Here is a 12590-nt window from a genome sequence, read left to right as displayed (position 1 = left end):
GCGGAGGAAGATGGATGGATGGATGGAGCTTTGACCATCCAATCAGGGGCGATTATGTCGTCTTCTGCCTTCATGAAGCTACAGAAGCTCAAATTCTGATTGGTTGAATCAACGTTAACATGTGTAATCCGTAAATGGCTATGGTTTAATCAGCTGTGGTTATTGTGGAAAGCCGCCGCAAAAACAGAAGTGGGGACGGAAGCACTGACTGCAATATTTCAGACTCTCTAAATTGCTCTTTTTGTACTTTTTATCATTCTATTTTTTATACCTTTTGTACTTTTTAGTGTTACTTTTTTCTGATCTACATATTTTGTAATCTCCATACTATTTAAACGTGTGCAGAAATCCTACTTTTTAACTCAAACATTGACTCAGAGTTTTGCACAAGAATTCCAATATGTTTCAATGTACGTTGTTGCATATATGGCAAATAAAAAACCTTGAACTTGACTGTATGAGTGTAAGGCAGACTTTCATGATCCTAGCAACAAATGATGTCTAAAATCTGATTGGTTAGACATTTTTATGTGAATAAAACAGTTTGATAGTAGCGCAGCTGGTGTGTATGGCTATGAGAGAAGCTGGCATGATCTAAAATTAATTTGTGGACAAATATATATAAACATTTCTCTGTGATTTAGATACTTCTTCTTTTCAGATAATTATAGGCCTTCACTGAAGGCTTTGCAGGCCCTGACGATACGCCACTGGTGTCTTCATTTTCCCTTCAGTACATCTGTCACATGAGCTCTGAACTGCACGATGACCTTCCACACGTTGTAGTTTTAAGTCTTAGTAACACCCACATTAGGGTTGAGCAGGAGGCTGTGGAGGGTCATAAAGAGGGGTGTGTCTTTTGGTCTACACGAGGGTGGTATAGACACCTCAAGGGACGTCATGAAAAGAAAAGAACCAGATAAAAGAAAATACATCAGATCATATCTGAATCACTGTTATAGTCAAGGTCTGGTTTGAGTTCTGCTTCATGATGCTTTCATAGCTGAAATCATCTCCCCTCAAACCCACGCAAATGAGGAGTTAAAATAAAGGATCTGCAATATTGAGGAAAAAGACCATCATGAGGAATAAAGATTCACTTCTTGGTAATTCAACCCACTAACATTAGTGAAGACAGAAATGACAGAACATCCCACAAAAGGAGGAGAGAGATTCACTTTCAGCAGTGCTGACTCACGTCGAACACATTTTTGTCCTGTCACTTTCTGAGAGTTTGAGCCAAACACGTGATATGGACGTAAAAAATTCAACAGATTTAATCTGCCAGAACTGATTTAAGCAAAATTGACGGAATGTTAAGCTGCTTGCCGTGAAGAGAAAAGGCAGAAATGTCACTGCATCGGATTCACTTTACTTCAACAAAGTCAACACAGATGCCATAAGGAAGGGCCGAGCTTCAACAACTTCATCATCGGTGACTGCTCCTTATGCTGCCCCCAGCAGGGGACGGATGGGCGAAAGGCAGGGGAGGGGCGGAAATGGAGGAGTGTCAGCAGCTGATGCTGCTGTACTGAGAAAGAAATGTGGACGTTTCTGATGTCAAGGCGCCGGTCAAAGCTATTAACTTTACTGACAAAGGAGGCAAAGCTTGAAGCATCCACAGCCCTGATTATACAAGCCTCCTTATAATACTCACAGTTAAACATCATTTACTCCAATTTGTTAGGCTACCAAGCACTTCACAGCAATGAAACCGTGGTAAGTTGTTGGCGCTTTTTTCTCAGTCTTCTTTAAATGGGTAAAATTTTCAGACCCTATGAATAAAATGTACTTAAATCCTCACTAAGCTGGGAGAACTGCTGATTAGCCTCTGTGACTCCAGCTCAGCTTCCTCCAAAATTCCAAAAAACATTTTATTCTGCAACCAGAGCAGCCTAATTAAAGCATTTTATGGTAACTCTTCCTAAATCAAGGAAAATTTTCCAAATAAACAACATGCTCATCTTCAGTAAATGACTGTTTCATTCATTTAAAAGAGAAATAGTCATATGCAGGTTTTTATTCTAAATTTGACACCATATCCTGAAAAAAATACACTTAAAGTCCCCCATGACAATTTTTTTATTAAAAAAAACATTCCCAGTAGTGTTTTAATTATGATTATAAAGTTTTTAACCAAAATCCCACAACCTAAATGTCTTGAAAGGACATTTTTCATATTGAAGCCTGTTTCCAAAATCTCTTCTGAGGGGGCGTGGCTTTTGGAGCTGAGTTGAGTAGCCCCGCCCCTGATCCCCCCCATCTGATTATGATAGGTCTGTGTCTCGCTATAGTGTAAATCTTCACCTCAGCCACATAAAAATATCAAGCAGTACCGGTAACTGATGTAACTGATGATGGATAACACCCCCCTCACAGATCATAGAGAGAGTTGGGGGGTGTCGTATGTCACTTGCCCCAGAAACCAGGGAAAGGTTCAGATGAAGAAAAAGTGCAGAATTAAAACGTTCAGGTAAAAATGTGACAAAACAGAGAATAAAAGAATAATTGTCCGCCTGAACTACCATGACTGCACACAACCAGAAACTCCAGGATTGTGACTCTGGATGTGTCTTAATAAGTTTTAATTCTGGATTCAAGAGGATCCACATGGACAGGAAAGATGTGCTTTTTGTCTCCTCGTATTGTTTCCTCCTCTTAAAACAACCAGTGCAGAGAATTTTGCATAAAGTTGTGCCAGTTAGCACCTGCCTTTCAGACATGCTAAATATAGACACAAAAACAGCTGCACTCCTGTTTCACATTTGATAAATCACCCTGGCTGCTCGAAATTGATCTAATTACATCCAGTCCTCCCAGTTTTTGTGCGTTCTGCCAGAAAAACCAATATTGCACATTCATCAAAAGTAATCATGCTGAATGGACTAAGTGTAGTATTTTGTCCCTTTAACAGAAGCTATCTACTTAGTGGATCAAAATGCAGCTTTTATTTAGTGGACACCTTCACCACTGCACACATTTTCAGACACAAAACCCTTTAGGAAATAGGAATCAATAATATTTATTAACTGGATAGATACTAATAGTCCATTTTGTTTTGAAGGGACGTTTCTGACACTTGAGGAAAAAAAAGACAAAATGACACAAGAATGAGTAGAGAAATACACAAATAGCAGGTTAAATTGAGAAAGTGCTGTTTGGTTTGTAGATTAGTCTTAAGGGGGGAGGCTGTACACCCTGGAAAGGTCACCAGTCCATTGTAGGGTCACACAATAATAATCTGTCACACTCTCACCTAGGGACACATTAGAATCACCAATTAACCTATGAATCATGTTTTTGGACAGTGGGAGAAAACCCCCACATGCACGTGCACTCTACCTAGGATGGTCCCAGCTGGGATTTGAACCAGGGCTCTCTTACTAACCACTAAACCCCAGTGCAGCTCCCAATGCTGCGTGGGGTTTGCATGTTCTCCCCATGCACATGTCCCACAGTCCAAAATCATTGGTTCAGGTTGATTGGTGGCACTACATTCTCTTCAGGGTGCTGGAGGGTTCGTGGGAGTTCGCTCATCCAGTCCATATGTGTTTTGAGGATTTGGAGAAGGCGTTCGACCGCATTCCCCGTGGTGTCCTGTGGTTCCCCTTTTCAAGAAGGGGGACCGGAGGGTGTGTTCCAACTACCGGGGAATCGCACTCCTCAGCCTCCCTGGGAAAGTCTATGCCAGGGTACTGGAGAGGAGAGTCCGTCCGATAGTCGAACCTCAGATTCAAGAACAACAGTGCGGTTTCCGTCCTGGTCGTGGAACAGTGGACCAGCTCTACACTCTCTCCAGGGTGCTGGAGGGTTCGTGGGAGTTCGCTCATCCAGTCCATATGTGTTTTGTGGATTTGGAGAAGGCGTTGGACCGCGTTCCCCGTGGTGTCCTGTGGAGGGTGCTCTGGGAGTATGGGGTCCGGGGAGCCTTACTCAGGGCTGTCCGGTCTCTGTATGACCGGAGCAGGAGTTTGGTTCGCATGGCCGGCAGTAAGTCAGACCTGTTTCCGGTGCATGTTGGACTCCGGCAGGGCTACCCTTTATCACCGGTTCTGTTCATAGTCTTTATGGACAGAATTTCTAGACGCAGTCAGGGGCCGGAGGGGATCTGGTTTGGGGACCACAGGATTTTATCTCTGCTCTTTGCAGATGATGTTGTTCTGTTGGCTCCATCGAACCGGGACCTCCAGCATGCATTGGGGTGGTTTTCAGCCGAGTGTGAAGCGGCTGGGATGAGGGTCAGCACCGCTAAGTCTGAGGCCATGGTTCTCGACCGGAGAAAGGTAGTTTGTCCTCTCTCGATGGGTGGAGTGCTCCTGCCTCACCTATGGTCATGAACTCTTGGTCATGACCCAAAGAACGAGATCCCGGCTACAAGCGGCTGAATGAGTTTTCTCCGGAGGGTGGCTGGGCGCTCCCTTAGAGATAGGGTGAGAAGCTCGGTCACCCGGAGAGAGCTCGGAGTAGAGCCGCTTCTCCTCCACATCCAGTGGAGCCAGTTGAGGTGGCTCCAGCATCTGATCCGGATGCCTCCTGGACGCCTCCCTGGAGAGGTGTTCCGGGCATGTCCCACTGGGCCGAGACCCCGGGGAAGACCCAGGACACGCTGGAGAGACTACGTCTCTCGCCTGGTCTGGGAACGCCTCAGGATCCCCCTAAAGGAGCTGGAGGAAGTGGCCGGGGAGAGGGAAGTCTGGGCATCTTTGCCCCCGCCACCCGGTCCCAGAAGAATGGAAAAAGATGGATCTTATCACTGAGGGTATTTTAGAGATCCCTAATAGACAATAAAAAGTTAATCAAAAGCCTTCCAATTTCCTGAATATAAAATTATGAAATAAAAAAATTAAGCCAAAATAATCGTAGAAAGAAAATCTGCCCACAAAGGTGAAAAATAAACTGGCTGGATGGCTCAGTTATCTAGGTCTAGGACTGGGGCGTAGGAAACTTGGGTTTCCTTCCTAGTGTGGGTCCTGTGGCAACGTGCTGCCTATCTGAGGCTCCCTGTGCCATGAAAACACAGAGTTGTGTCAAGAAGGTGCCAAATCACCCATTCAAATCAGTGAAAAGTTAATTCACTGTGGCGACCCCTCATGAGATAAACCAAAAGGTAAACCAAAACAAGGGGATGAAAAAACTCACATCAAAGTGTTGTTTTTCATGTGAACCAAGTGACAGGTTTGACTTTGGAACCTGAAGATTATTCTATCAAGTTACTGGTTATAAGCTGACAAGGTTGGGGTTACAAAGATTTTCAAACTAGTTCCTGAAAAGAAGGAGAGTCAGGTCAAGAGACACACATCAAATTCACAAGAACACTCCTACGAACATGTAACTGAAAAGGTATACAAATATTGCTTAAATAATCTGTAACAACGGTGTTTGGACAGTCATCAACTGGAGATGATTAGAACAGTTTACCACCATCTCAGTTTGCTGACCTGGGACACTTAATTGGTGTTTTTCACCATTGTAAGACTTCAAAGTTGATGCACAGACAGTCACAACAGTGAAGCATCCCATAAACTAAACTGGTGTGAAGGCCATTATTCACAGTGAACCCACAGAGTCGTCTGCAAATACCCATTGTGCTTCATTTCAGCTCTGCAGGCATTTTGGCATTTTAAAGGTCAGAGCTTCTCTTAGCTGGCCCACAACCTGCTCCTGTCAAAGCCATTTTCAGCTGCTGCTGACCTTTCAGCAAAAATTCATTTGTATCTCTTATTAATGGAGTTAACATTCGGCCTCTTCCATGATTAGGATTTACCGCAGTTTTGTGAATGGGTTCAAGAGAAACACATCAGACCATAAAAACCCACCAACCTGAGGTGTCATCCCATGACAGAGGTACATGATGGGCATGTTGTCCGTGTCGGGTCCCTGGTCCAGACACAGGTCACTGCGCAGGCTGTTCTTCAGCTGCAATCAGCCCCAAAGCAGGAGAGAAACAAGAAAAAAGTAATCTTTCTAAATGAACCAAAACAAGACAATAGAAGCTGTATTAGTAATGGTCCGACTTTCTCAGATAAATGAATGAATTTTATTCTCAGAAATAAATCAACAGTTTCAGGCTGTTTGAGCTCAACAGACGTGATTCTATTACAGAAATGTAAGGAGAAAAATAGCATCTTTCATGGTAGGACCTCAGTAATAAAACCGCAGCAGGAAAAAAAAACATATTTTGTTTTTCTTTTTACAAGTGGAACTCATTTCATGCTATATTAGCACTTAATGAAAGAAATATATTTGGTTTTCAGAGACGGGCACGCAGTGTTTAAGATTAAGATGAGATGAGAGTGAGGTGTGTGGCTCTGAATAAAGACTGATGACTTTAGACGACCAGGAGAGTCATTGAAATAACAATGCAGCTTCTTGATGATCAGTGATGAATTGTGAAAAAATTATTATGATTAGTAAACAATATTTCTGATTCAACAATTCATTTATAGATATTTGATATGGCAGTCTTTTGTAATTTGACGTTTTAAATTGCTTTATTTATTATACCATATTTACAGTATTTTTCTCTTATTTGCAGGGAAGAAATCCACAAACACCTTGAATGTGAATGAACCCCCCAGCACACACACACACACACACACACCACCACCGCCCTCACCCCTGCGGCCAAAAAAATACCCTTTACAATCCATACTGATCAAAACCTCTTCTGGTTATTCTTTGTAAAACATTTATTGAAGAACATTGGGGTACATACAGCACATGTGTCAAAGTCAAGGCCCAGGGGCTGGATCTGACTCTCCAGGTAATTCTATCTTTAACCTGTATAATTTTGACAAAATATATTTTTATGGAGCGTAAAACATTAAAAGTTATTTAAGGTTTAAGTTGATTTATTCTGGAATAATATTCCTCACTGTTTATTATTCATAACTATGTTAAAAAGTTACAGTTTTAAAGTTTTAAAAATTGGCATTCTGCTATCTTTTTGGACCATTTTTTGGTAGTTTTTTAGGCTAATTGGGCATTTAGCTAATATTTTAGCTGACTATCAGCTTCTGCATCTTGAGCTATTAGTTTCAATGATTTCATCTATCAGCACTGGCATCTTCAGCTGACAAATTCAGCTTACAGCATTCACACTAGCTTTATAATGCTATATATCTAGTTCATAATTATGTTAAAAAGTTAGAGTTTTAAAGTTTTGTAGATTTAGAATGTTCTATAAATGTTTATCCTGTTCGGCCCACGACCTAAGGTGTGTTTTGGATTTTTGCCCCTTGTGCGATTGAGAACCCTGGGGTACAGTATTCCCCCCTTATTCGCAGGGGTTAGGGACTGGAGGTATCCGAGAATACCCAGAATGTGCGAATGCAGAGAACCCCCCACCCCTGCAACCAAAGGATGTCCATTACAAATCTGCATTCCCAAATTCATAACTTTCCTTCATTTTTAATCTGATGTCAATTGAATTAATGTGTTTCTAATATTTTCTTAAAGTAATGTTACTGTGTTTTTTTTGTTTTGTTTAACTTGTCCAACAGCTGAGTCAACAGATGTGGGCTGAGAGCTTCTAGTGTTGGGCAGATTTTACTGTCACAACAGGGATTTATTGAGTATAAACCCCCGGCACAACCCAAGCCTTTCATGTGCTGGCCCCAAGTCCGGGTGAGTGCTGAGGGTTCTGTGAAGAAGGGCACCCAACGTTCACATCAGAACAGTCATAATCTGGGTTAACAACAAACACCATCAGGCCTGCTGACCTACAGGTGTCTGTAGGAAACTGGACGACTGGTGATGGAGGAAGAAGAGAGTCGTCAGAGATTAGAAAGTAACAACAGGAGGGAAGGACTTAGAGAGAAACTTAGAATGTAGGAACTTTGACAGAAAAACTGCTGGAGAGAAAACGGTGGATCTCCTGTGTGCTGAAGAGACAAGATGGAAATAGTTCAAGGCGTATGTATTGGCAGCAGCTTCAAGCGGTTTCGTCATGGAACAGAGGAGGAGATCCTGAAGGAGGAGTTTGATAAGAATGTTCTGGAGGTGAAGAGATGGTCAGATAGAATGAAGAGTCTGAAGCTGGAAGATGAAGGTGTGATGCTGAATGTTGTCAGTGGTTATGACCTCCAGACAGGATGTGAGCTAAAGGAGAAGGAGAAAATCTGGAGGGAGATGATAAGGAGATCCAGGGATCTCTGGAGGGGAGCGAGTGGAGATTGGACTTGAGATGTTGGTGAAGGAAACACAGGAGATGAGTTGTGTTTTTAGACAAACTGGTACCGGTCTGTGGACGTTGACCCATACCAGCTGTCACTATCCACATGATCACATGACCAGTAATTGGATTTCCGCGGGCGATTGAGTGAGGCATCAACTGGCCTCTGGTTCAGTTTCAGATTACTCATCATCAAAAGCTAAACCTGCAGATGTAAAAGCACGATAACAAAAACTGTTTAATCTCTCTGGATGACAGCAACTCTTTTCAGTCAGAGATGTGACATTTTTCTTTATTTTTTTAAGACAAGACAGGTAAATGTGTGGCTCTTCTGGCCTCCCACGCTTCCCTCCATCTGCCTCTCAGTCTCTACAATATTAATTACTCCACTATGACAGAGTGATGCACTCAACAACTCTAGCTGTGCGGCAAAACGGTGACAAATTGAAGCACTGTAGGCTAATTACTGCCTGCCAGAAGAAAGTCATGCAGAAACTAACCTTCACCTTTTTCGGCAGCTGCTCAGAAACAAATTGAAGAAGAAAAAGCACCTGCACTGCTGAGATTTACAGGTTCCTCGCGCAGTTTGGCTGCAATCCACAGAGAATTATAAACTCATTTTACAAAATAAGCAACACATTGCCTGGAGACTATGTCTGTCCTTGTTTCTTTTATTTAAAAAGAAAAAAAAACAACACCCACGAATAAAAGCTCTTAAAAGCTTGTGCATTCAAAACGCTTTAATAGTTTTGTTTACAGATGTCAGACTGACATGGAGGTTTCCGTGTTTCTGTCATCGTATCTGCAACAACAAACCCTCTCATCACATTAGGGAAAGGATGAGAAGCACCCTGCAGAGTACGGAAAAACAGAAGACTCCTACTTCAGGTAAAAACTCTCAATAAACACAAGACAATTACAGAGAGAAGGAGGAGCCAGCCGCCTGACACATCTTCACCTGTGATCTTCTGTCAAAAACCTTCAGAAGATCAGAAGAGATGCTGCTGCTGTGAGAGGAAAGATCTGCCACACAAACACTCAAAGATCATCACGCTTCCTAACCCAGAGTGATGCTGACAGACTTCCAGTCCCTGTGGATCTGTTAGTATCGAACATGAAACATAAACTTCAAATGGCTTCTGAGCTGCAGTTTGAATGTTTTGTTTCAAACAGGATATTGTTTAAGAAAGTCATGAAAATGTCACGTATTTGGTTCAAACATCTTTGCAGTGTAGCATTTAACAAAAAGAATCCATTACTTCACAAAACTACTGTGTAACCAAATAAAAAATGTTAAAGTTGATCACACTTGTGACTCACTTCTGAATGCTGATCAAATCAACAAAACTTATTTATGCAGCCCTAAATAAGAAGGAACACGGCAGTAAACACATTTATAAACTGTTAAAATAATCTAATAATAATAAGTTCTATTTTTTTAAATTTTCTAACCTATAGTTATTTGGAGTTTTGTCATTCCAACCAGGAAGTCTGATGGTTCTGGATGGGATGAAAGAATCAGTCAACATGGCACTAGAAATTTCCCAAAAGTCTTTACGAAAAACCAGCGTGCATCAATAGTCACTAGATTAGCGAATGTAGACCACAATGCATTGCGGTTGAACAATTTCAAACAAAAAAAACATAATGAAATGTATTTTTTCTTAAAAAACCATCCACATTTTCATCATCAGAACACAATGACGTCATAAATAAATGTTGTGAAATGTTTGTATTGATTCAATTTTCACTTCATGAAATTGGTGATGTCATATCCGGCATATCCGAAAAGTAGTGATCATGGAGTCCGAATTGACTTTAAAATCCAGGGCCGCTCTATATAGTTTTTTTAGTAGTTAGAGATTAGGGAGGGATTTCGGACACAACTCTGAACAGGTCACTATTATGCTGCAGGGACACACAATCAAACTGTCACGGTTCATCCAGCTCCCTCCCCCTTCAATCACCAGAGGGAGCACTCACTAGAATACTGTCTGTCTCGCTCCACACTCCAACTCCCATCAGCCACCATGACAGGACTCTGACATGCATCAGCTGGTTCCCATCAGTAAATCAAAACCACTGTATTTAGCCTAGCATCAAGCTCAGCTCTTTGCGAAGTATTTGTTGTCCTTCATTCAGTCTGAGCGTTTATTCCCATGTTTGATTCTCCGTGTTCTGACCATTGCCTGTTTCCTCGTCTCTCTGCCTCGTCCCTGTGTTTGTCCTTAGCCTGTTTTTGACTACGACTTGCCTTGCCCTGACTTATTATTCTCACCATTAAAATCATGTTTACTCATGGGTCCAAACGCCTCTGCTTCTTCGTCAAACAAACATCTACATCAGGGGTCAGCAACCTTTAACAGTAAAAGACTCATTTGGGCTCACTTTCTACTGATCAAAACCTACAAGGAGCTGCATAGTCTTACTTAAGCCTTTAACCCTTTGAGGGCAAACGTGTCGCCCGTGACACATTTGGACACGTTCTCTTTGAATTACCGTAACTCCTGAACCGTTTGCTCTATTTTAAAACTTTCAACAGTTTCTGAAAGCTGAGACATTGCGCTTTCTTCTGAATATTGGTTCATTATGGTAATTCTACCCAGAAGCCCGAGGGGGGCCCCATTGTTTACTGGTGAGACAGACGGAGCAGAGGAGAGATGCAGAGACCGGAGCGGTCGAAGAGAGTTTTTATAACGGCGAAAAAAATAAGAAAAATGTCTGAAAGACGACCATCGTGGGAAATATAACCTTCATGGAGGTTCAGAGAAGATTTTGGGACCGAAGGAGCAACAAGAAGGAGTCATTTTTGGCGAGAAAAGGTAACGTTTGTGGTGCTGCATTTCCGTGTTTTTTCCTGAAGGAATCAAGCAGTTGCTAGCTAGTTTTTACTCTGAAACACAAACTGTGTGAGAGAAATGTCATTCAGATGTCACTTGGATTATTTTTTACTCATATATTATAAGTAATCTTATAAAATAGGCATATATTTATGTTTGTTCAGGAAGTAAATATCATAATAAATAAAAACCATGTTTCTTCAAGTGTCCTGTGGGCTGCAGCTGATGATGCTGGAGGACCAAAGATGAGAAAACGTGAGGATGCTGGAGGTTCTGGTGATCTGGTCAGAGATCAAAGCTGCTCATCACATCAACAACAGTGGAAGTGATTCAGAACCATGTGATGGAGATCCTCATCCACTGAGATTCAACCCCAGACGGATCCCAGGTGTCCAACCATCTCTAACTACAGAAAATCATCACCAGGTGAAATCTTTTCCCACTGATGCTGCAAACTTTGCACCAAGAGCACTTCCTGGAAGTTTGGGACTTGTGACTGTCACTGGCAGCATCACCAAGACCTTTGAGGAGCCAAAGAGGACAGAACTGCCCTGTGTGACCAAAAACGCCTGTAGATATTTGGCATTTTATGAACTGTTTTTTTGCACAATTAGAGGGAAATATACCAAAAAATGTTGTTGTAAATTGCTTGACATTGAATAAAATTAATCTTTTAACAAACAAAATCTGTTCTTCATGTACATTTGCACTGTTTTTCTCACTAAAAAATCTAAAAATCACATTTCGATTTTGTGTTTTTTTACTTTTTAAATTGGTCTAACACCATTATTTAATAAAAAAATGTAAAATATTATTTTTATTGAAAATTCAATGTCTTCTGGAAAAAGGGGCAAAAGCACACATTTGTAGGACATTCTCTGACCCTTTCAGAGTCAAAATTAGCAGAAAAGTCCAGGCGGACATTTTGAGGCTTAGGCCTTAAAGGGTTAAGAAATTTGGATTTGCACTTGTGACCTTCTTCTTTTTTTTAATAATATGAATTGCGTTTTTTTTTAACAACAGAAAAAATATAAAAAGAAACTAGCATTTCTCAAAATGTTTTTTTTTTTATTTTACGTTTGACAGAAGCTCATATAACATATTTTCAAAATAAAAGACGCTCTGTGCCAAACAGGATCATCTCAATGCAGCTCTGAACAGCTGGTAACCAATGTTGTGCAGCATAAGATAATATGTGCTTTTAACTCATAATAGATCAAACTTTTTACCAAAGTTTTGCATATAAAATCTGTTCATTCTGGAGGTAGAGTTGAGCAAACAAGACGTCTTCAGGTCAACAAGGATGTAAAAACCTACATAGTTTATCATCTATGTGAACCTCAGACATCAATTTATACATTTAACTCGTCTACATAAATGAGAAAAGTTGCATTACCTTTAAAACTAAATTAGTCAAAAATGTTAGCATGTTGCTAAAATAGAAGCTAAATTCTAAATTAGCCTATAAGAACACCCATAGATAACAGATTAGCCCAGGGGTCTCAAACTCGCGGCCCGCGGGCCATTTGCGGCCCGCAGGATGATGATTTGCGGCCCCCGTCTTCATATGAAAGATT

The 12590-nt window shown here is 41.3% G+C and overlaps 1 protein-coding gene across 2 annotated transcripts in view; it reads right to left on the bottom strand.

The window, feature by feature from the left end:
- galnt18a (UDP-N-acetyl-alpha-D-galactosamine:polypeptide N-acetylgalactosaminyltransferase 18a) overlaps positions 1-12590 on the bottom strand; it is a 166337-nt gene that overhangs the window by 26979 nt on the left and 126768 nt on the right. For both annotated transcript variants that reach the window (XM_024264210.2, XM_024264211.2), the window contains exon 9: positions 5821-5916. In XM_024264210.2, coding sequence (XP_024119978.1) covers positions 5821-5916 — 96 coding nt within the window. The remainder of the gene's footprint in view (positions 1-5820; positions 5917-12590) is intronic.

The sequence above is a fragment of the Oryzias melastigma genome, linkage group LG6 (genome assembly GCF_002922805.2).
Source record: "Oryzias melastigma strain HK-1 linkage group LG6, ASM292280v2, whole genome shotgun sequence".
Lineage (NCBI taxonomy): Eukaryota > Metazoa > Chordata > Actinopteri > Beloniformes > Adrianichthyidae > Oryzias > Oryzias melastigma.
The sequence above is the reverse complement of the archived record's forward strand: the minus strand, read 5'-3'. Positions and strand labels throughout refer to the sequence as shown.